The sequence below is a fragment of the Chiloscyllium plagiosum genome, chromosome 2 (genome assembly GCF_004010195.1).
Source record: "Chiloscyllium plagiosum isolate BGI_BamShark_2017 chromosome 2, ASM401019v2, whole genome shotgun sequence".
Lineage (NCBI taxonomy): Eukaryota > Metazoa > Chordata > Chondrichthyes > Orectolobiformes > Hemiscylliidae > Chiloscyllium > Chiloscyllium plagiosum.
This window is the reverse complement of record NC_057711.1, coordinates 101,825,182-101,851,954: the sequence shown is the minus strand read 5'-3', so window position 1 is coordinate 101,851,954 and position 26,773 is coordinate 101,825,182. Positions and strand designations below refer to the sequence as shown.

General features: G+C 42.8%; 1 protein-coding gene across 4 annotated transcripts in view; it reads right to left on the bottom strand.

The window, feature by feature from the left end:
• The window catches only part of gldc (glycine dehydrogenase (decarboxylating)), a 172,803-nt gene that overhangs the window by 24,129 nt on the left and 121,901 nt on the right, over positions 1 to 26,773 (bottom strand). For 2 of the 4 annotated variants that reach the window (XM_043715133.1, XM_043715152.1), the window contains 4 exons: positions 23,194 to 23,306; positions 21,172 to 21,313; positions 16,030 to 16,141; positions 4,296 to 4,391 (listed from right to left, as the gene is read on the bottom strand). In XM_043715133.1, coding sequence (XP_043571068.1) covers positions 4,296 to 4,391; positions 16,030 to 16,141; positions 21,172 to 21,313; positions 23,194 to 23,306 — 463 coding nt within the window. Of the gene's footprint in view, positions 1 to 4,295; positions 4,392 to 10,163; positions 15,234 to 16,029; positions 16,142 to 21,171; positions 21,314 to 23,193; positions 23,307 to 26,773 lie in introns of all 4 variants that reach the window. The other 2 variants (XR_006315278.1, XR_006315277.1) reach the window with 2 other exon arrangements.

Below are 26,773 nucleotides of genomic sequence, written 5' to 3'. Positions count from 1 at the left end.
CTCCCCCTCCCACTCCACCAAGGACATGCAGGTCCTTGGACTCCTCCATCACCAGACCATAGCAACACGACGGTTGGAGGAAGAGCGCCTCATCTTCCGCCTAGGAACCCCCCAACCACAAGGAATGAACTCAGATTTCTCCAGTTTCCTCATTTCCCCTCCCCCCACCTTGTCTCAGTCAAATCCCTCGAACTCAGCACCGCCTTCATAACCTGCAATCTTCTTCCGGACCTCTCTGCCCCCACTCCACTCCGGCCTATCACCTTCACCTTGACCTCCTTCCACCTATTGCATTTCCAACGCCCCTCCTCCAAGTCCCTCCTCACTACCTTTTATCTTAGCCTGCTGGACACACTTTCCTCATTCCTGAAGAAGGGCTTTTGCCCGAAACGTTGATTCTCCTATTCCTTGGATGCTGCCTGACCTGCTGCACTTTTCCAGCAACACATTTTCAGCCAAGAATAATAACCACCCTATTATTCTTACAGATAACTGAAATCTCATTAACCACCCTATGGTAGAGGATTTTAACTTTCCAAACATAGACTGGGACTGCCATAGTGTTAAGAGTTTAGACGAAGAGGAATTTGTGAAGGGTGTACAAGAAAATTTTCTGATTCAATATGTGGATGTACCTACTAGAGAAGGTGAAAAACTTGGCCTACTCTTGGGATTTAAGGCAGGTCCGGTGACTGAGGTGTCAGTGGCGGGGGAGCACTTTGGGGCCAGGAACCATATTCTATCAGTTTTAAAATAGTGATGGAAAAGGATAGACCAGATCTAAAAGTTGAAGTTCGCAGGTAAAGACATGGCTGGAAAATGGGAAGCCTTCACAAATGAGATAACTAGAGTTCAGAGACAGTAATTCCTGTTAGGGTGTAAGGAAAAGCTGGTAGGTATAGGGAATGCTGCAAGATGAGAGAAATTGAGGGTTTGGTTAAGAAAAAGAAGGAAAAATAGGTCAGGTATAGACAAGATAGATTGAATGAATCCTTAGAACATATAAAGACAGTACGAGTGTACATAAGAGAGAAATGAGGATAGCAAAAAGGGGACATGAGATAGCATTGGCAAATTGAGTTAAGGAGAATCCAAAGGGTTTTTACAAATACATTAAGGGAAATAGGGAGAGAATAGGGCCCCTCAGGGATCAGCAAGGCAGCCTTTTTTGTGGAGCTGCAGGAGATGGAGAAGATACTAAATTAGTATTTTGCATCAGTGTTTCCTGTGAAAAAGGACATGGAAGATAGAGAATGCAGGGAAATAGATGGCAACATCTTGAAAAATGTCCATATTACAGAGGAGGAAATGCTGGATGCCTTGAAACACATAAAAGTGGATAAATCCCCTTGGACCTGATCATGTGTACCCTGGAACTCTGTGGGAAGCTAGGGAAGTGACATTTGGGCGCTGTGCTGAGATATTTGTATCATTGATAGTCACAGGTGAGGTGCCACAAGACAGGAGGTTGGCAAACATGGTGCCACTATTTAAGAACGGTGGTGAGGATAAGCTAAGGAGCTACAAATTAGTGAGCCTGACGTAGATGGTGGGCAAATTGTTGAAGGGAATCCTGAGGGACAGGATGTACATGTATTTGGAAAGGCAAGGACTGATTAGGGTTAGTCAACATGGCTTTGTGCATGGGAAATCATGTGTCACAAACTTGATTGAGTTTTTTGAAGAAGTAACAAAGAGGATTGATGAGAGCAGAGCAGTGGACATGATCTATATAGACTTCAGTGAGGTGTTCGACAAGGTTCCCCATGGGAGACTGGTTAGTAAAGTTCGATCTCATGGAATACAGGGAGAACTAGCCATTTGGATACAGAACTGGCTCAAAGCTAGAAGACAGAGGGTGGTGATGGAGTGTCGTTTTTCAGACTGAGGCCTGTGACCAGTGGAGTGCCACAAGGGTCGGTGCTGGGTCCACTACTTTTTGTCATTAACATAAATGATTTGGATGTGAGATTAAGAGGCATAGTTAGTAAGTTTGCAAATGACGCCAAAATTGGAGGTGTAGTGGACAGCGAAAAAGGTTACCTCAGCTTGCAACGTGATCTTAATCAGATGGGCCAATGGGCTGAAAAGTGGCAGATGGAGTTTAATTCACAAATGTGAGGTGCTGCATTTTGGAAACGCAAATCTTAGCAGGACTTATACACTTAATGGTAAGGTCCTAGGGAGTGTTGCTGAACAAAGAGACCTCGGAGTACAGGTTCATAGCTCCTTGAAAGTGGAGTCGCAGGTAGATAGGATAGTGAAGAAGGCGTTTGGTAGGCTTTCCTTTATTGGTCAGAGTATTGAGTACAGGAGTTGGGAGGTCATGCTGCAGCTGTACAGGACATTGGTCAGGCCACTGTCGGAATATTGCGTGCAATTCTGGTCTTCTTCCTATCGGAAAGATGTTGTGAAACTTGAAAGGGTTTAGAAAAGATTTACAAGGATGTTGCCTGGGTTGGAGGATTTGAGCTATAGGGAGAGGTTGACTCGGCTGCGGCTATTTTTGGAGGCTGAGGGGTGACCTTATAGAGGTTTATAAAATCATGAGGGGCAAGGATAGGTTAAATAGACAAAGTCTCTTCCCTGGGTTGGGGGAGTCCAGAACTAGAGGGCATAGGTTTAGGGTGAGAGGGGAAAGATATAAAAGACACCTAAGGGGCAACTATTTTACAGAGAAGGTAGTGCATGTATGGAATGAGCTGCCTGAGAAAGTGGTGGAGGCTGGTACAAATGCAACATTTAAAAGGCATCTGGATATATGAACAGGAAGAGTTTGGAGGGATATGGGCCGGGTGCTGGCAGGTGGGACAGATTGGGTTGGGACATCTGGTTGGACCAAAGGGTCTGTTTCCATGCTGTATATCTCTACGATTTTATGATAGTGATCAGCTTTTCTTCTTCTAGCCCATTATTCAACTTCAGTTTCTCCTGCAAGCTTTGACTCCAATTTATTTGATCCAAATCTATTCACAGATCTCTGATGCTGGTTCTCCCCCAGTTGACTATTCTTACCTTGGATTATTCATGATCATTTAGGAAAATTATCTAAATCCTTAAAAGGCAATGATAATTGTCCCCCAAATGTTCCCTCACAGAAACCTTATTTACTTGTTCCACCTCATTGCTAAGAAACTGGTTGCGTTGTGTCTCCTTTCTTGTGGACTGAAAACATACTGCTGACAGAAATTCTTAAGCACAATGTAGAAATATTTATCTCTCTGTTCTTAATTGTAGTTCCATCCCAGTCAATATGCAGATAATCCCTTACATTATAATTTTTCTATAATGCTTGCACCAGTCTGTAATTTCCTTGGAAATTTGCCCTCTGCATCCTTCACTACTTGATGACCTACAGGCTACATTGAACAATACAATTACACCTTATTTTGTTCTGAAACTGTACCACATCAATTCTGTCCTCGAATCCATTAGGAAATCAACTTTCTCCAGTACTGTAATCCTTTCCTTAATCAATTCTATCACCCTTATTCCTTTCCTGCCTTTTCTAGCTTTTCTGAATTCTAGTAACCAGAAGTATTTAACAGGGAGTTCCTGGTATTGGAAGAACTTCAGCAAGTTGCAACGTATCAAACAGTGTCCCAGTATAGCCAATGCAATTGTTCCCTCACAATATCAGGAACCCCAGCAGGAAGAGAGGGAGCCTCCCCAATATCAGGATCTCCTATTGGATGAAAGTACCAAATTCTGGTGTCCTGAATGACATTGCTTCCTCCATCAAAAACAGATCATGTGTCACATTTGCTGCCTCTGTATCATCATGGTGCTTTGTTTCCATCTGCCACAGCAGAAGATGTACTTAATTCAAAATGTACTTATTTTCAAACAAAGGGTAGAAGACAGTCTGATCTCAACCCTCCATGTTTCTTACACATTACGAGCATTTTCTTACTTTTAAGTGATTGGAAGGAAGCATTAAACAGGGGTTCAACTGAGGATCCGAGAACAGGAGAGGCACCAGCAGTGCCCATGATTACTCTTTCTGCCCATGATACAGTCAGTTCTGCTATAATACACGTTTCTGCAACGCAAAACGGTTATCACATGACTGAAGAATTTAGACCGTTATTTGTAGAATGTGAACATTCCGTCCCTGTCTCGGCTATAACACGATTCCAGCCCCATTAGTTTAAATGGTGCTGCTATTGCGTGATTTTCTTATAACGCAGGGTCATGCAGGAATGGAACTATTGCATTATATCAGAATCGACTGTATAAGGAGCAGGAACAGACAATGATTAGTTTACAAAACAACTCGGCAGAAAGATTCTCACCATAATCTTGAAGCCTCTTGGCAACATCTACTGCTTCGATGTTAGCTGTTTTCTTGAATGGCCGCACATCCAAGATGAACTCGTGAGCCACGTAACCTATTAAAACATTTTCAGATGTTTAGTATAACACACAGGACTTTGAAAAATAGTTCTCCTCCAGCGTGACAATGAAGCAACCAACACAATACCAAAAACAAAATCAACATGACCCAAAGAATTATCCAGTAACAAGAAGTGTCATGAGGTACAAACGCCATGGGTCTCAATCTTTATCTAGATGATAGAAATTTTATCCAAATATTTTAATTGGTTACTTGCGAAGCACCAGAATTCTTCCTGCTTGAAATATACAAGGCAAAGTACCAACCAATGATAAGACTTACAATTATGAAGCAGGAGTTCCACACTTAAAAAGCTTTTCAATACAGTGTCTTTATATGTTTGCCCTTGTTCAATTATCCTTCAGATACAGTAACAATGGAAATAGAGGATTACGTGCTTATGCAATGATCTAACACCACTGCTGGCCATCAGTACATGGCATCTGAGCAGACATGTTACCAGACTGTTACATGCGGCTCTGAGATAGATTGAATTTAAAGTAGCATCTTTGATGGTGGTTGGAGAGTAGTCACAGTTGAAGTAGAATGGTTTTTTTTCCTCAGTGCAGTCAATTGTTCGGTCCAGGTGTGAAGAATTGTAAATGCTTTGGTGTCTCAAAACATTATCTGCAACTGACCAACTGAATCCTAGCAACGGGCCAACGGATACGAAATCAAGCTTCTTCGAAATGCAGGGGTGCTGATATAACAAACCGCAAACCAAATGTTTTGTGGTTTATCCTGGTGTGACCAACCAGGCTGCCCCTAGCTGACAGATCTTGCTGCTAACAATCACCAGGCTCCTCAATTTTGACACCACACAGATCGTTCCGGGCTGAACAGGCACCATGAGCCATGTTTTGTTATTGCGGTTTGGAGCGGTGACAGAAGTGATGCACGGAAGGAGAGGGCACTTCTTCATTTTTCACTGGCCAGAGAGAAACAGGAGAGGCTGGAGTGAGATCAGGCCTGCAGAATCCCCATTGGTGTGGGGTGCACCAGACTGTAGCCTACAAAGGCTACGCATGATGATGGGGAGACACTGCTCATTAACATGCAGTCCTGCCCAGACCCTGCCAATCAGCACCAGGGATATTTGCAGCAGAGACAACATATTCAACCTGCACCAGTCAGCTATACCCTTTGGCACAGTGCAAAGAATCAGAAGCTGGCCACTGGGTGCCATGGGATACCCATTCTACATGCACCTTGAGACTCCCTTCACCATCTCATCATGTGAAGATACAGAAGCAAGAGGAATCAGAAAGGAGCAAACCAAGGATGGCAGCCTGAAAGAATGCTTCTTCTGTCTTGACTGGTTGCAGGATGCCCACCAGCAAATACTAGCTCAGATGTCCAAGTCTGCTGCATCTACTATAACATCGCTGGCACGATGGCACTCATGTTGTCACCAGGGCTTCAAACACTGGCTCGAGAGAGGAGGACAAAGGCAGCAGGCATCCTTTGATCTGCACAAACTGTCCCTGAGCTAATACTCAAGCTCCATTCTCATTCAATGAAGTTGGACTCCCAAATAATTACTGTTTTTAATTCTAGCTGACTCCATGCCCTTTTCCATACTTAGTCCACGTACACCTTATGATGCTATGTTCATGGTTATCTGTAGGGAAGCAAGGTGACTCAGTGGTTAGCATGGCTGCCTCATAGCGTCATGGACCTGGGTTCGATTCCAGCCTCAGGCACCTGTCTCTGTGGAGTTTGCACATTCTCCCAGTGTCTGCATGAATTTCCTCCAGATGCTCCAGTTTCCTCCCACACTCCAAAGATGTGCAGGCCAGGTGAGTTGGCTATGTTAAGTTGCCCATATTGCCCAGGGATGTGTAAGTTGGGTGCATTAGTTGGGGTAAAATGTAGGGGAATGCGTCTGGATGGGTTACTCTTTGGAGGGTCAGTGTGGACTTGTTGGGCCAAAGGGCATGTTTCCACACTGAAGGGAATCTATGATTCAGATTTTCCCTCAGTCACACTGGATTCACTTGATCTACGTTATTCAGCAATAAGTCCTTTCCTGTTGGACTTGAAACATTCGCATGTAAAAAATTTATTTGAACACTCTTTTAGAAACTCTACCTCCTCTCTTCCATTTACATTATCACCGTCTCGGTCTGTATTAGGATTATAACTGTTCTATAACTCTTGCACCACTCTGTAAATTCGTCTAAAGCTTTCCCATTCACTGGGAACATTAACAGTACACTCAATGTAATGATTACCTTTAATACTTTCAACAGAATTGTTTCTATCTTTGATCCTCTAGGGCACCTGCTTTTCCAACACTATAGTATTATCTATAATCAATACTGCCATCCCTCCTCCTTTCATTCCATCCCTAATTGTCCTAAACACCAGGCCTATTTCAGAGCCAGCCCTATCATTTTTGAGCTAGATCTTCACTAATCACGAAGAAGGGCTTATGCCCAAAACGTCGATTCTCCTGTTCCTTGGATGCTGCCTGACCTGCTGCGCTTTTCCAGCAACACCTTTTCAGCTCTGATCTCCAGCATCTACAGTCCTCACTTTCTCCTTCACTAATCACGTTATACTTTCACATGACTAACTGCATATGCAGCTCACCAATTTTATTCACCACAGTTGATGACCTCCTAGCTTGGTGCAGTGGTGTGCTCCCATAGGGGCCTCCTGGCGTGGCGATGGCGACCTCCCAGCCTGGCATGGCGACCTTCTCGCCTCCTGGCTTGATGCGTGCGGTGTGGAGCCAGGGCCTGGTGCAGACTGGAAGCTACGTGTCGGTGTGGTCTGCTGTACTGAAATTCTGGACATTTTATTTCTGTATTGTCTAAAATCTTGTCACTAAAGAAGTTGTGCCGAGGTATGTTTGTATCTAAATTGTGCTGTAATTGGCGATGTATAAACTTTTCAACTATACTAATTAAGTATATGTGACAATAAAGGCTACTCCTCTATTCTTCTTCCTCTTATGGATGCATGCACAGTCAAGGGAACAGGAGAATCGACGTTTCGGGCATAAGCCCTTCTTCAGGCGTGGTGATGGCAACCTCCCATCCTGGCATGGCGACCTTCTCGCCTCCTGAAGAAGGGCTTATGCCAGAAACGTCAATTCTCCTGCTCCTTGGATGCTGCCTGACCTGCTGCACTTTTCCAGCAACACATTTTCAGCTCTGATCTCCAGCATCTGCAGACCTCACTTTCTCCTGCATGCACAGTCAACCCAATTTACACCTTAGTGTAAATTTGCACGACATCATATTCAAAGCTCATGTTATACCCACACATTTCCTACTCTAATGTAATTACTTACCATCAATAATTCAATGGTGCGGATAGAATGAAGACGTTGGGACTGTTCTTCTTGGAGACGAGGTGGTTGAGAGGAGAACTGATTGAGGTTTTCAAAACTATAAGCCGGTTGAATAAAGCAGATAGTGGGAAGCTATTCCAACTCATAACAGAAAGAGAGGGCCCAGATTTAAAATGATTGGGCAAACAAACAATTGGGGATGTAACAGAAACCTTTTTCACACAGCGACTAGTTTGAATGCACTGCTTGAAAACGTGGTGGAAGCAGTTTCTGTTGACGCATCCAATAGGGCATTGGATGATTATTTCGGATAGAAATGGTATGCAGGGATTTAGGGAAAAGGCAGAAGATTAACACGAGGTAAAAGAAACAGTGGACACATGATGCACTGTAAAATTCTGTAAATCTGTGAATATAAACTACCAACTCAAAGCAGTATTTAACAATTTTATCAAACAGTACTTCCAATCAGTGCATATTAGTCTAATTGATTCCCCTCTATTTATTTCCATCACACCAGTCTTAAAATGCTCCCTGCCTTCCCTGCAGCTCCTGTGCATTGATAATCCAGTGGCTGCTGGTTTTCACTGGGAAATGTTGTGAATGGTCTCACTGGGCAGCTCTGGGCCTTGTGTGTCTGGCTTCTGAATGGACCTTCTTGGCATGTGCAGCAGTATACCAACAGAGATAGAACGCTGGCACAAACACAGCCCTCCTGCTATGTCGTAGTGGGTCAATTCATCGCCAAGCCTCAGAAACCCACATAACAAGTTGTGGGGTGAGGGTGGGGGGAGGTGGGACAGGTTTTCAGCACACTGAAATGTAGCACATATCCCGCTGAGCACTGCCATCCTCAGCCTTTGCAGCAACCATCTGAACCTGCATGGCACAGGGTCGGGCATGGGTTGTTCTGAAGGCCTCAGTCTGGTTCTACAGTGCCAGCACAGTGGTGGACACAAACATTGATCATCAGATGCTGTTTTACACTTGGGTCTGCGAGGGCTGCTGGTGGCGTTGGCCAACACTCCCGCATTGGACAGGCGAGGCTCCACTTTCCATGTAAGGAAGCCCTCTGCCAAGTTGATGCCAATCCCCTCCATCCCTTGACAGTGGGCACAGGCTCTGCAGCAGGGCATTTCTGTCAGCCTTTTCATCTTTCGTTGAAGTCCTCGTCAGCAGAAAGTGTGAATTTGATCCTGACCTTTGGTGATCTTGGCGAATGCACTGTCATTTCTAACTCGTGCTGGATGGCTCACCCAAAGCTGATCCAGACACAAGGTCACTGGGATGACGTGATGGGGCTGCCTCCTCACAGAACATTGGCTGTTCTGTTGACAATGAGGCTGCAGAGACCAGGCAGGCAGTGAGTTCCTGAAACAGGAATGTAGATGGAATGCTGGGTGCAAAGCAGGAGGACTACATGTGAGATGAGAGCTCAGAAGGGACAGTAGGCAGAAACATATCATCGCCCTGATGCAACAGCCTCATTCACGACCAGTCCCTTAGTGCAAAACACTGTCTTCTCCAGGTGGCTCAAGAGATACATGTGAGCCAGTTCTCTACTACTCGCAGAGGTTGTGGGCCACCATGTCCAGTAACACTGAGAGAAGAATGTCAGTCAGAATGCTGCAAGTGTTGGATAATACATCTATTCAGCAATAGCAGATGTACGTATGTAGAAGCCACTGAGAGATGGTGGGAGGCTGATGGCATTGGTATGTGCGAGGATAAGGTGGATTATCGGAATGTAAATTTGGAGTTCCGATGAGTGAGTGATGGAGCTGAGACACATTGATAGTTAGGACAGGTGCACGGCAGATACCACTGGAATGTGCATTCACTGATTATTCTAGGTGTGTGAGGTTACTGAACATTTTCTGGTGCTGCAGCCAAACTAGCAAAGCCTGATGCTGGGAGTTGATCTTCTTACGTAACTCCTTCAATTTTTTGCTCAAGGTGTGTCTTGAAGATCTCCTATAGAAACATGACATCCCTCGGTTTTTCCTCCTTTGTCACTCAAGCCTCCAGTAGCACACCAGAAAACCTGGGATCCCTTTCCCAATTGTTCCATTTGCTATGCTTTGCCCTCTAGCCAAACCGTCCTCAGAAGGTGTGCAGTAGCTTGAGGCGAAAGAGCGTAGATTATTTTTGTTTAAGAGGTTCAAGTGTGCTGGTCAATGTATACTGCTGGGATCCCAACTGATTATAGGGCCCAGTCAATAGCAAACTCTGTACTGGACTGCGTACTTGAATCATTTGGATCAGTTAGGAAGCATGACTCAGTAGGAGTGGTGCAGGGTAATATTACATCTTGTTTCCCAAGCTCAATAAGAGTCTAATGTATTTTATCTCAATGCTTTCACGACAGAAAACTTGACAGAACATTTGAGGCTGCATGTTAATATAGACTAAACAGGAACATCGAGTTCTTTAAAAAATTGTTAAAAATGAGTGTCAATGATGGACCTGATTTTCCAGGTATTCTTGATACCAGATGCTCTCCTACAGGTTTCTCTCCATATGAAGACAGGTGCCCGCTGTTCCCAAATGAACCAGAATGGAATTTGTTGCATGACCTTCACTGAGTAAAGATCGTAAACAAAATACAATTATTGGGATACCGCAAACAGATGGATTTAATTTAATATCATAACCAAAAATCCACACAATCGCTTTGTTTTTTTTTGTTTTTAAGAAAATTACAATAGATGGAAGCATCCATCAGTGATGGTTCAAATTAACTGTATTTTCTTTTAAGACTTTAACTGTAATGTGTTGCCAGATTTGGTCTTCTATTTGATCTTGTTCATAATTGAAGCTCAGATTTGAACTTCAGAGAAACAGGACTTTCTCTCCAAATCTGGCAAGTGGAGTGACTTCATTATTACAACGTGAACACAGGGGAGGTGGAATTGATCTTCTTGACAAAACACCTCTGGGAAGGATTCTCAAATCATCTACTAACATCAAAAACTTGCACTTACACAGCCCTTCAACACAGTAAAACATCTCAAGATGCTTTGCAAGAATATTCTTCATCTTGAGATCTCTGCCCAGGGTCAGGTCCTCTGCAATTATTTGCTGACCAATACTTTTTGTTTACTGTGGGTAGGGTGATGAAAGCAGGCAGTGAGTCTACCTCAACAGGAACAAGGTTCTAACAGTGTTGTGGTGTTAATCTGATCCAGACGCCAACCATCTAGCAAACCGAACATACCTGCTCCGTCCCTGCAAAAGAGGACTATTGAGCACAATGTGACACACAGCAACAGGAAGAGGTATTAAGAAAGACAGTAGCAGATAATTGAAAACACAACCTCAAATGAAGGAGTCAGTAAGATCAGGAATGTGCAAGTGACCACAACTGGAGGAGCAGTGTGGTCTCCAAGATTTGTTTGGCTGGAGGAGAGAGTATAGAGATAGGCAGGAGGAAAGGCTATACTGGGATTTTTAAAACAAGGCTAAGATTTATAAAATTGACAATGCCAGACCAGGAGCCAAAATAGGTCAGTGAGTGTAATAGTGATGAGTGAATGGCACTTGATGGGAGTTTAGATGTGGGAGCCGACATTTGGATGAATATCAGTTCACACCTGGTGGAAGATGGGAAGCTGACAAAGACAGCACAGAAATATTTGACTCATGAGATTACAAAGAACTAGGGTTTCAAATGAGTTGCTTCAGCGGCCATGCACAAAATTCAATAAAACCATGTATCAAACACTATAGATGAATAAGTTGCATTCACAGGAAAGGTCTGTTCTACAGCCATGTTGTCAAGACCAGTTAGGATCTTTCACACTTTAGTCAAGTCACTCTTCACTCTTCTAAAGCCCAGCCTTTCCAATCTTTCCTCAGAACTCAACTCGCTCATTCTACGTGTCTATGTAGTAAACCACCAGCGAATACTTAAAACGCGTGCAGCTTGTCATCCTCATGTAATTGAGTTTTTAAACAAAACAAGTTGGGAGTTATGGGACTAGCTAAAAGGTGATAATGATGTAGTGACGTACAAACATCGCTCTCTCTCTCTGGGTGGGAGCAGTGAAAAATACAGTCAGCAGGAAAATGCTTAGGACTTTCTAAGAAACACAGTAAATAACAGACAGCCAAAAATTCTCCAAAAGGTGGCTTTACTTCAGTGGAACATACATCATTGCAGATTTTTTTATGCACGGTAGTCAAAATAGAGACAAGAAGATAATATAACCTAATCCCTCAATGACTACTGACAAAAGCAAGTCAGCATATGATACCTTCCAATGAGTGAAACTAACTTCTCACAAAATGGTTCTGCTGCATATTTAATGTTTTGCTCCACAGGCACATTTATCCATAATGAGCGTTTTACACAAAGCCCAGCAAAAACAAATTTTAAAACTAATACAGAATGAAAGTGCACACACGATAAACCAACACACTTTGCCAACTAAATAGCTCAGAGGGTCACAATCCACATTGAGACTGAGTACCGAGTTCAAATTCTTGCCATCAAGGTCACGAAACAGCGTAAACTAGGGGACGACATAATTTCAACTTTAGATTAAAATGGACAGAAAAGTACTTGAAAACTGTTCACAGAACGAGGATCAAAAGTGGTACAGAATGAGAACAAGGGGCACGTGTAATCAAACTCTGAGTGCTACATTGAGAAACCTGAGAAAGAGCCCATAAAACGACATTATAATCCAAGTTAAATTACATTGACACGTTTCCCAAACCACAAAAAAACCTCCAGCATGAATTATTGCAGTAAAAAGGTGAAATGAACTTCAGCCACATACTTTCTGGATTAATCAAGCCTTGTGCATCGCAAATTAAAGGGCCTCAGCTATGAAAACAACTGCTGTGAGGAAGGGTCATGGGAACTGAAATATTAACACTGCTTTCTCTTCACAAACACTACTGGACCTGCTGAGTTTCTCCAGCAATTTCTGTTTTTGTTTCAGACTTCCAGTATCCTCAGGTCTTTGTTTAACTGCCTCTCTCTCTGTTCTCTGAACTCAAGTGCACTTTAAATCTGAAGAAACAGTTGCTGTAAACTGTGACCTCTAATTGATAAGTCAGGGACCTTTATAAGCCAATCAGCCACCCTTTGCCTCTTGCAAATCCGTGGAAGGATTTGGAAAAGGAAAAGAAAGAAGAAACCTTTTGTCAGCAAGAATCAGCTCAACAGGTCTGGTGAACAAAGGTCACTGAACTGCTTCCCCAGTTTCTCCCATTAATGCTTTTCTTTCTCTGTCTGTCTGATGGTGTGTACGCTTGTGCAAATAAGGGAAATTTATAAGGGGTTTAAAGTTTTAATTACTAGTGTTACTTACCTTTAGTTTATAACAGTTTACCTGTAAATAGCATTTAATTACTTGTAATAAATAATAATTCTTGGTGGTACAGAAGCTTGGTGCAGATCTTCTATCAGCCCGGGTCTGATAATCTAGTAAACTGTGAAATCTTTGTATACTTATTTTATAATCTTTAACTTTTGTGATGACTCTTGGGAGTAGTTGGGTTACTTTTCAGTGCATTCTCTCAATGAAACACAAGAATAGTGCTGCTTGTGGCTCAAAAAAAAGCAGATATATTGCCTCCCCACAGCATTCCAATTTTAAGATTCGCCTCTTGTTAACTTTGTGTGCTCACTCAATGGGATCTCTGACTTCCTGGAGCTCCACATCTATGGCATCAACAATCTTCTACTTCACCACAAGCTTAGAGAGCTCACCCAGCTCAGTGGTCAGACTTCCTCCACCCTTGCAAGAGCTTGTCCCCAGTCCCCTGCTTCCCTAAACCCTATGATGTCTGAGTGTGCAAACCCAATCTTAAGACTCGTCCCAGTCCTCTCGCATATCTGCAATTTCCAAGCATTCACCTCTGCCAGTCTCTGGACTTCTTACACAATTTACCCTCCCGCCCCTCCAACCTTCCTTCCCCATCACAGTGATCTCTTACTTACCTGGGATCAGCTGCCCTGCTACTGTCTCGACCAATGGGCAGTCAGCCTCTCAACGAAGCTGGCTAGTGGGCAGGAAAGCTGTGGAGAAAACGTAAGAGAAGTCCTGCAGTTCACTTCTGCAGGACATTCAACAAACCCGTGAGTCTTGATTTCCCAGTCGAAAGTTCTGCCCTTGCTGGCTCCACAGCCGTGAATAAATATTGCTGCCAATGGTGTTGACGTACTGATGGTTGTTACATCTCTCACTGGTGGCGGTGATGAATCAAGAGCATTATAAACAGCAACAGAGTTCACTCACTGACACAATAGTTAAATAGTGCTGATACAAGTGTCATGATTTTCTTGAAGTGCAATGATTACACAATCAATTTAATCCCCTTCTAATGACTGGTTTGGAGGAAGAAAGGGGGCATTTAATTAGCCTGGAGGATGGCAGGTAGGACCACACTGCCTTCCTGCCTCTGCCTTGATTAGATGATCGCACCCCACTGCCAATTGAGGCTCTTAATTAGGCAATTAACACCGGTACATTCAGACCACCTACACACATATCCACACTCACAATAACAGATACATAATATATATACACACACACATACACCACGTTGGTGAGAATCTTCTTCATATGAACACAATTAATACAATTACGTTATAAATTTGTTTATCAAGTACAGTCTTCCGCGATTAGAGTGCATCATCTCCCACTGAAAAACCACATTTTCACTTAAAGTTAGCAAGTGTAATTTATGATTTGGCCATTCGTTACTGAGCCCCTCAATGGGTTGTCAATTTAGTTGAATTAATTTAATTCAGCTTAATTGATTACAATTTAAAATAACATACAATATAGACAAACAAAGTAATGATGAAAAACATCAAAGTTCCTTGATAATAACACTAAGAGAATCCAGAAACTTTTCCTCAAAGTTTGATCCTGCTTGTCACTCTGCTCTCATGACTGAGTGCAGGAAAACAAACTGGACACATTTGGTTAAATGAATCATTTCATTACATACACTTAAGTATACTTGCACAGTCACAAATTAACGCAGAAAAATCTGTTTTTTATGTGTTGCATAATCTGCTTACCTCACCTATACATCTATTATCTAGCAGGCCAATAGACTGGGCCTGCTATTCTCAGGAAAGTAAAGTGCTGCTGTGCCAAACCTAATCACAAACAATCGAGTCTAATATAATACAGATCAGTGTACCGCGAGTCATCTACAGTGGGAAGGAGGACCTAATGACTCTTTTTACTGTCTCTAAGTTTCATTTCATTTACTAAAACAAGTTTCTTTTATTTAAACAGTAGAGACAAATTAAGACCATCGCTATTACAGCAACATCATCCCGGTTGAGCAAAGGAGGCACAATCATTGAATTAACTGTGCTTCCCTGTTTTGACTGAACATACCCAGAACAAGAAATCAACTAGAAGCCATCATAGATGGATCTCATTCCAGTAGGCTCAACCCACCTTTCTTATTGGCTCACCTTTCAGGAGGGCAGTACTCCAGTAGCAGCTCACCTCCAATGGCGTGGATTCTATTGCCAAACACAGAAAGACATGATCCCTGACCCTGGAGAGGAGTTGGAAAGAAGCCATTTCTCAACCTGGCTGATGCAGGTCCCTCATGTTTGGGAGTGGAGGTGGGGAGAGGAGGGTCTCTTGTGAGTTGCAAGGTTTCCCAAGGCCCAAGTAAAATAGGGAGGGAGTGTTTGGAAGGATAGGTCCCCTGTCTCAGTGGTTTAGCTGGGATATGGCCCACTTATAATGGCCTTTCACACTTGGACACCTCCACCCCAAAATCTGCATAACATCAGACTTCCATTGTACTTTTAATTTATCTTCTGCATGCCATGTTTTGGGAATGTTTTAAAGGGATTTCTTCATTGTAGCAGCCACTCCCACTGAGAATTGGTAGCATGAAAGCCTCGGACAAGAGACTGAGGGACACATGATCATATTGAAAAATGGAAAACATTCTTCGAGAAAACAATGCCCCCCTGCCGTTGGTTGCTAAATGTGGAAAGCAAAGCATTGGAAAATATCCAGGAATGTTAGCTTAGAACTTCCATCTTAAATCCCTGACAATAGGCCAATGAACCTCAACCAAGGTGAGAAGGCTGTAAAACCTGAAACCTCAGTTCTGAGGAAGGGTCACTTGACCTAAAACATTAACTTTGATTTATCTCTAAAGAAGCTGTCAGACATACTGAGCTTTACCATCAATTTCTATTTTGAACTTGAATTGTTGCCTCGATTTCTCTCCATAGATGCTGCCCAAACTACTGAATATTTCCCACCTAGTCTGCTTCTACTTTACTGCGAAACCCAAAACTCCAACAAATAACCAAGCACCTTTGTCAACTTACCCTTTGCTCCCCTGAAAACAATTTTGTAGAAAGCTTCCAGCCGCTTGGCCATGTAGTTTGCATTTAGAATGGCAATCTCAGAAGCATGCTGAAGTCCGTTTGATCCCATCAACTAGGTGAAGAGAAACAGCATTGCAAAAATCACTGCAGCATCGTTACCATTTCAGCAGAAAAATAATTTTGGACTTATGATTATACTCCAAATGCCAACAATCTATCAACACTACTTTATCACTTCTTACCCAAATACCTTAAAAAAAACTTATAAATCACTCTCACCATTTCAGAGGAGATCTGATGAAATCACGGAATGCAGCAAAGAGTTTTGGACCTTTTATCGAAATAAAGATTACTGCCATTGGAGACAGTCCAGAAAAGGCAAACTGTACCTTAACCAGATATAGAACATAGATAGTCGAACAATACAGCACAGGAACGGGTCCTTCAGCCCATGATGTTCTGCCGAACATGACACCAAATTAAACTAATCCCTTCTGTCTGCCCTTGGTCTACATCCTCCATGCCTTGCATATTTGTGTGTTTATCTAAACATCTCTTAAACATCCTATCAAATGGATGGACTGTCTCGTGATGAAAGACTGAATAGATTGGGCCTGTACCTGTTTGAGTTTGGAAGAATGACAGATAATCTTAATGAAGTACACAAGATTCTGAAGAGACTTGATAACAAAGTTTTTGCAGAAATATTCTTTCCCTTTGTGGGAGAGTCTAAGACCAGAGGGCATAATCTCAGTATAAGAGGTCACACATTTAAAGCAGAGATGGGAAGAATTCCTTCTCCCCATGGGTAGCGAATCTGTGGAAATCTTTATCACAGAGGGTTGTCAAGGCTGGGTGGTTAAGTATAATTAAGATTAAAATAGTCAGACTTTTAATCAAGAAGTGAATCAAGGGTTAGATGGAGAAAGCAGTAAAGTGGAGTGGAGGATTATCAAATCAACTGCACTCTCAATGAATGGTCAGGCAGGCTGGATACAGTAAATTACCATATATTTTATGGTCCTATAGCCACATATACTGTGCAATGCTGATTGTGAAATAGTGTTTCAAATATATTGGGTTTTAGAGTTATGTCTCATTGCTGTAGGTCAATTCAAAAGCATTTGGTTAAATTCAGCTAATGCAACAAGATTTAAGAGCAAACTGCAGTAGTTTTTTTCTATATTCATTCATAGTTGCAGTCAAAATTAGCTAGATCAGCAGTTTTTGTTCAGCCCTAATTGCCTAGACGATAGTTAAGAATCAACCACATTGCTGTCAGTCTGGAGTCACATGGAGGCCAGACAATGTAAGAATGGCAACTTTCCTTCCCTAATGGAGTTTATAGTGAACGAGATAACAGTGGTTTCACGGTCACCATTTTTTAATTCTAGATTTTAATTGAATAATTCAAATTCCACCATCTGCCATGGCAGGATTCAAACCCAGATCCCCAGAACATGATGCATGGTGGCTCAGTGGTTAGCACTGCTGCCTCAAAGCACCAGGGTCCCAGGTTCAATTCCAGCCTCAGGTGACTGTGTGGAGTTTGCATACTCTCCTCGTGTCTGTGTGGGTTTCCTCCAGGTGCTCCCGTTTTCTCCCACAGTCCAAAGATGTGCAGGTTAGGTGCATTGGCCATGCTAAATTGCCCATAGTATTAGGGACATTAGTCAGAGGGAAATGGGTCTGGGTGGGTTACTCTTCGAAGGGTCGGTGTGGATTTCTTGGGCCGAAGGGCCTGTTTCCACACTATAGGGAATCTTAAAAAAAAAATGACCTGGGTCTCTGTATTAACAGTCTAGTCATAATATCACTAGGCCAACACCTCCCCCTATTGCACATATCCCTAGCCCTTGTTCAACTTTTGTTTCAATAGAAAAGGACAGTTGACTAAATATGTTTTCCATTTTTAATTTCTTTTAATGAGCTTTTAATTTTTATCAAATATTTCTGCAATATGAATTCAGGTACCATGGTAGGAATTCACGGTACAAAGTACAAAATCTGGCAATAACTGGACCATAAAATCTCAGGAAATTTATGACACTCAGTTTACGATGGACATTTCTGTTCAGAGTACAGATCGCAAGATTGTCCTTTGTTTTTGCCAAGAATAAGGAAAAAAAATCTAGCAATTTCCTTGAAGCAGTACTCATTTTATCAGAGAAGATGAAACGGAATCCTGATTCATACATGTAAACAGAGTTGCAGGTGACTTCCAGTGAGGTTACAGTAGTGCAATACAAGTAACACAAAAAGGAAGAAGTGCTAGATCACAATTCAAACTCACAGACTGTCAGTCTGGCACTGAACACTGGAGATTTACATGGAATTCAAAAACTGCCAACCAGCCCATTACACGTTTTTCTCCGAAAGCACAATGCCTAATCTGAGACAAAGATTCAAGCAAGCCTGTAAAATTAATCTACCTTCACACCAGTTGAAACTTCCAAAATTTTGCTGGCTCAGATTAAAACTCTCAGCAGGTTATAGAAACATGTCTCTCAATTTAAAAGGCTGAATAACTTAAAATGCAAGTACCAGAACATGACTGTAAGATTTCATGTTCTCTCAGTGTCTGCATGGGGTTTCCTCTCACAGTCCAAAGCAGGTTAGGTGGATTGGCCATGCTAAAGCGTCCAGTGATGTGCAGGCTAGGTGGATTAGATATGGGAAATGTAGTGTTACAGAGATCGGGTATGGTGCGGGTGAGTTTGGGCAAGATGCAGTCTCGATGAGATGAAAGGCTTCTTTCAGCAATATTCTATGTCTAATTGCAGAATAACTAAGACTTGGTTAAGATCTTTAGGACTAGCCCAACCTACTCCAACTATTTTAAGTACTTGTGTGTCCAACAATTCTTTTCCTCTACAGCTATATCCACTCTTTTAAAACAATTCAGTGCATACTGATACAATAAAATTAAATAATATCCCTAACAAACGTGAAAGTCTTAGTTGGTTCATTCCAAAGCTTGATACTCATCTAATAGGTCAGGCACAATCAGCCACTTTGTGTTTTGAATGGCTCACTGCAAGAGCTTTAGTGGATAGATGCACCAAAGTACCAAAATATAGTAGTGTCATCAGAGTCATGTACATTTCATTGCTGGTACAGCTGGTCTCAACTAGGATGCATAATTCCAAATGATCCCGATTACTGGAGTCAAAGATGTCTATGTTATAGAAAAGAACACCTTTCAGCCCATTGAGTCTGTGCCAGTCAAAAACAAGCACCTAACTATTCCAATCCCTTTTTTCAGCACTTGGACCATAGCCCTGTATGTCTTGGCATCACAAGCGTACATCTAAATACTTAGTCACAGACATGTGCAGCACAGAAACAGGCCCTTTGGTCCAACTCATCCATGCCTACCAGATATCCTCAATTAATATAATCCTATTTCTGCTTCTATCACCCTCATAGGCAGTGAGCTCCAGATGCCTACCACTTCTGGGTTTAAAACAGTTTCCTCACATCTCCTCCAAACACGAATGGCAAACGTGTATAGGTCTTTTTGATCAATACATCCTTGCTTACTATGATCTGTTTGTACTGTACATAAATAAAGCTTTTCACTATACAGAATGTTCTTCAATAACATGGTTGCGTTCTTGTGCAACCCTGTGTTATAGAAAAATTGTGCTTTAAAAATGTGGCACTGTAATCACATTACAGCTAACACACATTTTAAGCGTTCACGCTGTAGAAACAACGTCCCCAATTTGTCAATCGCGTTACAGTGAATTTGCATTGACGACATGTGAATTATAACAAAACCACCCGAACCACATGACAATTAATCAACCAAACCTTCTGCCCTTACCTTAAATCTTTGTCCCCGACATTGATCCCTTTACCAAGGGAAAAACTTGCTTCCTGTTTACCGTATCCATGTCCCTCATAATTTTACACATCTCAATCAAGACCCCTCCCCCACCACCCATGTCTCCTCTGCTTCAAGGAACATAACCCCAGTCTGTCAGATCTCTCTTCATAACTGGAACTCTCCAACCCAGGCACATTATGGAAATCTCTTCTGCTCCCTCTCCAATACAATCAAGTCCCTCCTAAAATATGGATTCCAACACTGCACACAATGCTCTATCTGTGACAATGATCCCAAGTCTGGTCAAGGTTCCTACTCTTTATTGCTATCTAGTGACTCCTGGTTTATCTGTGCCATTATAAACATTGGGTTCATACAGGGTTAGTTTTGACTGAAGAGCCGACTTAAATACTGCCATTAATGCCTACTCCAAACCGATCTCTTAGCTCTGCAATCATTAGCACTCCTTTTTCATCTTGTTTTGATACCTGTGATCTCTAGTCTGCAACTCCCTCTGACCTTGTCTCACCTGCTCCTCCTCTCCTTTATTCTACCAAGGAAACCCATCATACTTCCATCTCTCTTCAGTCCAAAGAAGTAACTTTGGACTCGAAGCATTAATGGAGCTGCTCTCTCCACAGATACTACTAAACCTGCTGAATTTCTCCAGCAGTCTCTACAGAATCTTGCACTGAATCATAGAATCCCTACAGTATGAAACCAGGCCATTTGGCCCAACAAGTCCACACAAACTGTCCAAAAAGCATCATACCCAGACTCACCTCCCTATCTGATCCCTGTATCCCCATATTTCTCATGGCTAATCCACCTAACCTACACATCTTTCAACTGTGGGAGGAAACTGGAGCACCCGGAGGAAACCCACGCAGGCATGAGGAGAATGTGCAAACTCCACACAGACAGTCGCCCAAGGCTAGAATTGAACCTGGATTCCTGGCACCAACCACTGAGCCTCCATGCCACCCCACGGTTTTGACTATGATGATCTTCCTGGTTCAATAGCTCAAGTAACATTAATTTTGAGACGAGATGTTTGAGTAAGGATTTGGAGGTCCATCAGGACTTCCATTGAAAAGGTTCATAGGACAAGGAGGGGAAGTAAACTGGGACATGTAGCAGGAATTGGGGAGCTGCCAACTGACTTCAAATGAGAATGTCAGCCTGCAGACTGTTCTAAAACAATACACAAACGTGAGAAGCAAATGCACATTGTTTTCCACATGTTTCATGTTCTGTTGAGAAAGCTGATACTGAGTTATACAAAATAAACATCCAAGATTACTCTGTACCTTAATGTAGGCCAGGGAGATTGGCAGGATGGCACTAGAGCCCCAAGGGGCAGCACTGATCGTACCCAAAGGACGAGCATCACTATCGGACACTGGAGGGATCACTGGATGACTGGGCAAGTATGGAGCAAGGTGTTTCTTCCTAAAAATATATTGTAGAAAAATAAATTACTTTTGCCAAATACGATTGTCAAGTTTGCCCCTCAAATTTTATGAATGGCTTATACAGCTCGTCAGGACAAAGCTCTTAATGTTACATTTTTAACATATTTCACCATGGATACTCATCTATTCCTCAAGAGCCTTATAAAGAAATAAGATGCATTTTTGAGAACGGAGTTGAACAGTGTGAGTCTTGACAGCTGGTTTCTGGTTTTCCCTACTTTGCTTTCCATACCGATCTCTCCAAAACCAAACATTGGTACTTTGGCAGTTCCAGGAGGATAGCACAGAGAAGTCTGAACCCTGTCTGATTAATAAACCCAAAGTTCCTGAGGCCTTATAGTCACATTGCCAGAGACCAGCGAACTCAGCAAAGATACCAACACCTTCCTTGCCTTTGAATGTCTCAACTTTATCAACAGAAGTGCACGGATTTTGCTTTTGTATCAATAAATTCTACACAAAGTAAAGCCACAATAATTAACAAAAATAATTTCAACTGTCATATTACTAATTTATTACAAAGAAAAGATGGAATTTCTAAAGCACTAGGTAGTCTTTTAAGAGCTGAGTGGAACTGAGATCCCTCTGCACAACAGATGGGACAAGGCAGATTGTGATCATATGTTTCATGGTGTGGGATGATGCACAGCCACAACCATGTTGCTCCTCAGCTTCTACCTGGGGAGAAGCTAAGTACATTGCCTATGATTCAGCTGAGCACTGCCCACTCTCTCTGAAGGGAGTTTGAATCTAGGGAGCCCTGTTGTCCGTCAATGTTGAGGTGTTGGTATTTTTATGCTACATGTGTCTTACAACTTGATCCATTTGGGATTGCGGGGCCTGTATCAATCACATGAATATTAGCTGCTGGTTCTCACAATGGCTGGTGTGAATTTAAATGCTTTCCCAGTGGGGTTTTCTCCCCCCAAATTCTTGATTATGAGCAGCCAGGCATTCCTGATTTCCTTCAGATTACAGAACCCATTGGCACTATAGAGATTGGCAGATGGGATGATGTAGGCAGCACAAGGAACAACTCATTGGAGTAGTCTTCACAATCCCTGACAGTCTGCATGGCGCCATTTAGCTAGGAGTCTATGACCCTTTTACTTCTTGCCCGCTGTTGAGGAGAAGAGGTTGATGGGTGAGGCCTAGGTATTTTGAATGGGGGTGAGGGCTGTCCTGGTAGTGCCTGGTGCTCAGATCGAACACGGTCATAACTGTCTTGTCTGGATTGGGATGAAGGCACCAGGCCTGGAAGTAGCATTTCACCGAGTCCAGGTCGCTGGTGGGCATCTGACTGGAGTTCTACAGCATTGATGTCTGCATAATCAATGTTGTATCATCTCTACAGACAAATCCAGGATTTGATGCAAGGCATATTTGCTGCATTGATGATGAAAATTAACTGAGAGTCCGTGTTCGACTGGTCCCATCAGCAAGATAAATGTGGATGTAACAGCTTAGTAAGGCACTGAATCAAACTTAGTACACTTCCTGAACTAAATTTAATGCTTTATTAAATGCCAGTTAATCTCCATTCAGTGAAGTGTTCAAGAGTTGACCACCCCGTAGAATATATCAGTCTTATTTCTTTGCCCAGACCGCAGAACACAATATTTCTGGGTTTTCCTTGACATTACCAATAAAAACAGAAAGTCGATTAACGACCTATAACGTCCCAGTGGGTTACAGAGGGACATATATAGTTGCAGTAAAACACCAAAAGATGTACATTTCATTTGGACTGCACTATGTTTAAAAAGTCATGGCCATCTTCAATAAAATTCCTTTATGCACTACAAAAGATCAGCATCCCGAGTCAACACAGTAAGCAAATAAACAATTTAAACCTACACTCCAATTGGTCCCATGCCAGGTCCTCCTCCTCCGTGAGGAATACAGAAGGTTTTATGCAGGTTTAAATGAGACACATCAGATCCATAATCACCAGGACGACAGAGGCCCACCTAAAGGATTACAGTGTTAGGGGAGTAAGTACCATAGTCATTGTATCAGAACACTCAAAAACACATTGCTATTTCATGGAGCAGGGCCTGGGATAAGGTAAAGTGAGCAGTGGACAATTTAGTGTAGATTTATCAATTTGGGGGTGTGCTTGTGTGTGTGTGTGTGTGTGTGCGTGTGTGTGCGTGTGCATGGAGCAGGGCCTGGGATAAGGTAAAGTGAGCAGTGGACAATTTAGTGTAGATGTATCAATTTGGGGGTGTGCGCATGTGTGTGTACGTTTGCACGTGTGTGTGTGTGTGTGTGTGTGTGCGCATTCACGCTAGATTCCCACTTTATAAAGGAACAATTAACCTCTACTTCACACCTTCCTTTCCCTGAAAACAGCAACTGCGGCTGTAAATCAAATCCTGTGGAAGTTAACTCAGTGGCTGCAAACCGATCTCAACATAGCTTTTTAGCACACAAAGCTAGCCCTCAATCTCATAATGATATGTTAAAACATTCTCTGGTTAAAAGGCATATTTACATTGATTGTGTACAACTCAAGATTTTGATGGTAGTATGCAATTCCATCATGAACCTTAACTCTTCCCTATTAGAAGGGTGCAATATGACAACATTCTATACCCCAATGATACCGCTGTAGTTGCTGCACTGGGCAACTATAATTACACTATGATTTTATAATGCTGCAGAATGAAGAGAAGCAGAAAACCATCTAGGTGTGCTTCTTTCTGTGCAATGAGCACCCTTCAACAGTGATTGACAGCCATCTGAATCTCAAGCACCAGGAAGGATCTGGCTAGTCCATCAAGCCTATTTGAAAAGACAGTGTATATCTAACTTTCAAAACAACACTGGCAAAAGGTTTGCAGTATCTGACAGGTAAAATATACTTTCCAGGTAGCCCCATTCCCTTTGACAGGTATTGACAGGTATTCTGTTTTAAAATGGAAATGGGACCAGATTCCATCCACCAGTTTTAGGCAATACAGCTGGAAACCTCTGTTATGGCATTTGTAACCATTATGAATAATCGGCTGGTCCTCACAAACTGTTGGTGGCTTCAGCTCTGAAAGTTGTTCACTGATCCAAAAACAATTAAGACGGATGGTTTGGAATACTGTTGAACAAGAGGTGGGGTAGGATAGTGACAGTTAAGGGGCCTTAAAATAATACTGATAGTTGGGCTGCTGTATTAGGGAACTGTGGGTGATATTGAAAAGTGACTGAGGAGAATTCTAGGAAAAATTGGCTCACTCATTACAACCGAGAAGAGGATTACTTAGGCCTGGCTTTCAACACAAGGAAGACCATCCAACAGAGGGTGGCAGCATGTAAAAGGGAGGCAGGCTCTAGTGCAAGTGGTCATTTTGGACAAGGGTTTTGAGGTCAAAGTGTGGGCTTTGATGAATGTTGGGCTTTGCCAAGGAGAGCGAACAGCCTTAGGGTACAGCAAGGTAAGACCTTACCTTTTATTTGAATGCAATAGTTACGACAGGGGAAGAAATGACAGTTAGTGGAGGGAATGCACGTCCTGTGAGATGTGAAAGATAAGGGAGAGGTCAAATATCCCTGACAATGTCTGCAGGAAGTCTATCTACCTGCAGCTCCTCTCAGACCGCATGGATCATTTGAAGCAGCAACTGGACTCATTGAGGAGCATACAGAAGGCAAAACATTTCCAGGATGTGGTCACAACAAAGGTTCAGCCAGACGAATGGATGACAGTCAGGCAGGCATATAGCCACAGGGACTCCTGCACTATTGCCCTCTCCAACAAGTATGCTGTTTTGGATACTGCTGGGGAGGGGGTGGTTGGGATGGAATGGCCTCTCAGAGGAAAGCAACAATAGCAGCCAGGTTGTGGCACCACTATCAGTTCTGCTGTATAACTAAGAGGGTTGAAGTCTAGGCGAGCAGTAGTGATGGGGACTCTCCAGTCAGAGGCACAGATAGCCATTTCTGTGGCTCAGGTGAGACTCCAGGATGGTGTTGCCTCCATGGTGCCAGGGTCAATGATGTCTCTGAGCGGGCACAGGACATTCCAAAAAAGTATGCCGAGTAGTGCGAGGGCTTGGTCCATATTGGTACTAATGACATAGGCAGGAAGAGAAATAAAGTGCTGGAAAGGGAATTTATGGAGTTAGACAGAAAGTTTAAAAGCAGGACCTTGGCTGACTGTAATCTTGAGATTATTCACTGTGCCTTGTGCTAGTGAATCCAGAAATAGGAAGATAATACAGTTGAATGCATGGCTAAAGAGCTGGTGTAAGAGGGACTTGTACAAGAAGGCCGGATTGCACCTAAACCAGAGGGGCATCAGTATCCCTGCAGGGAGGTTCACTAGTACCACTTGGGAAGGTTTAAACAGTGTGGCAAAGGGCTGGGAACCAGAGCAGTGGGTTAGCATGTGGAGCGACTTATGAAAAAATAAAGGTTAAGTCAAGTATGTCTATGGGAAGAGCAGGCAGTGCCAGATTAATGAACACAGCAGGACTGGCAATCTTAAGAGTATTCATTTTACTGCAAGGAGTATAACAGGTAAGGCTGATGACCTTAGAGCCTGAATGATTATATGGAACTATGATGTTGTAGCCATCACAGAAACTTGGTTGAGAGATGGGCTGGACTGGCAACTCAATGTTCCAGAGTTCAGAAGCTTCAGGTGTGATAGAGGGATGGAACATTGGGGAGGGAGTTGCATTACTGATGAAGGAGAATGTCACAGCTGCACGAAGAGAGGACATCTTGGACAGTTCATCCAGTGAGGTATTATGGGTAGAACTCAGGAATAAGAAAGGTGCAATCGTTAAAATGGGATTATACTAAGCGCCTCCCAATGGCAAGTAGATGGTAGAGGAACAAGTGTCGGAGGCTGAGGGCTGATCTTATAAAGATTTATAAAATCATGAGGGGCATGGGAAAGATAAATAGGCAAAGTCTTTTCCCTGGGATGGGGAGTCCAGAAGTAGAGGGTATAGGTTTTGGGTGAGAGGGGAAAGACATAAAAGGGACCTAAGAGTCAGAGATGTACAGCATGGAAACAGACCCTTCGGTCCAACCCGTCCATGCTGACCAGATATCCCAACCCAATCTAGCCCCACCTGCCAGTACCCGGGCCATATCCCTCCAAACCCTTACTATTCATATACCCATCCAAATGCCTCTTAAATGTTGCAATTGTACCAGCCTCCACCACTTCCTCTGGCAGCTCATTCCATACACGTACCACCCTGTGTGAAAACGTTGCCCCATAGATCTCTTTTATATCTTTCCTCTCTCACCCTAAACCTATGCTCTCTCGTTCTGGACTACCCGACCCCAGGGAAAAGACTTTGTCTATTTACCCCATCCATGCCCCTCATAATTTTATAAACCTCTATAAGGTCACCCCTCAGCCTCAGACGCTCCAGGGAAAACAACTCCAGCCTGTTCAGCCTCTCCCTATAGCTTAAATCCTCAA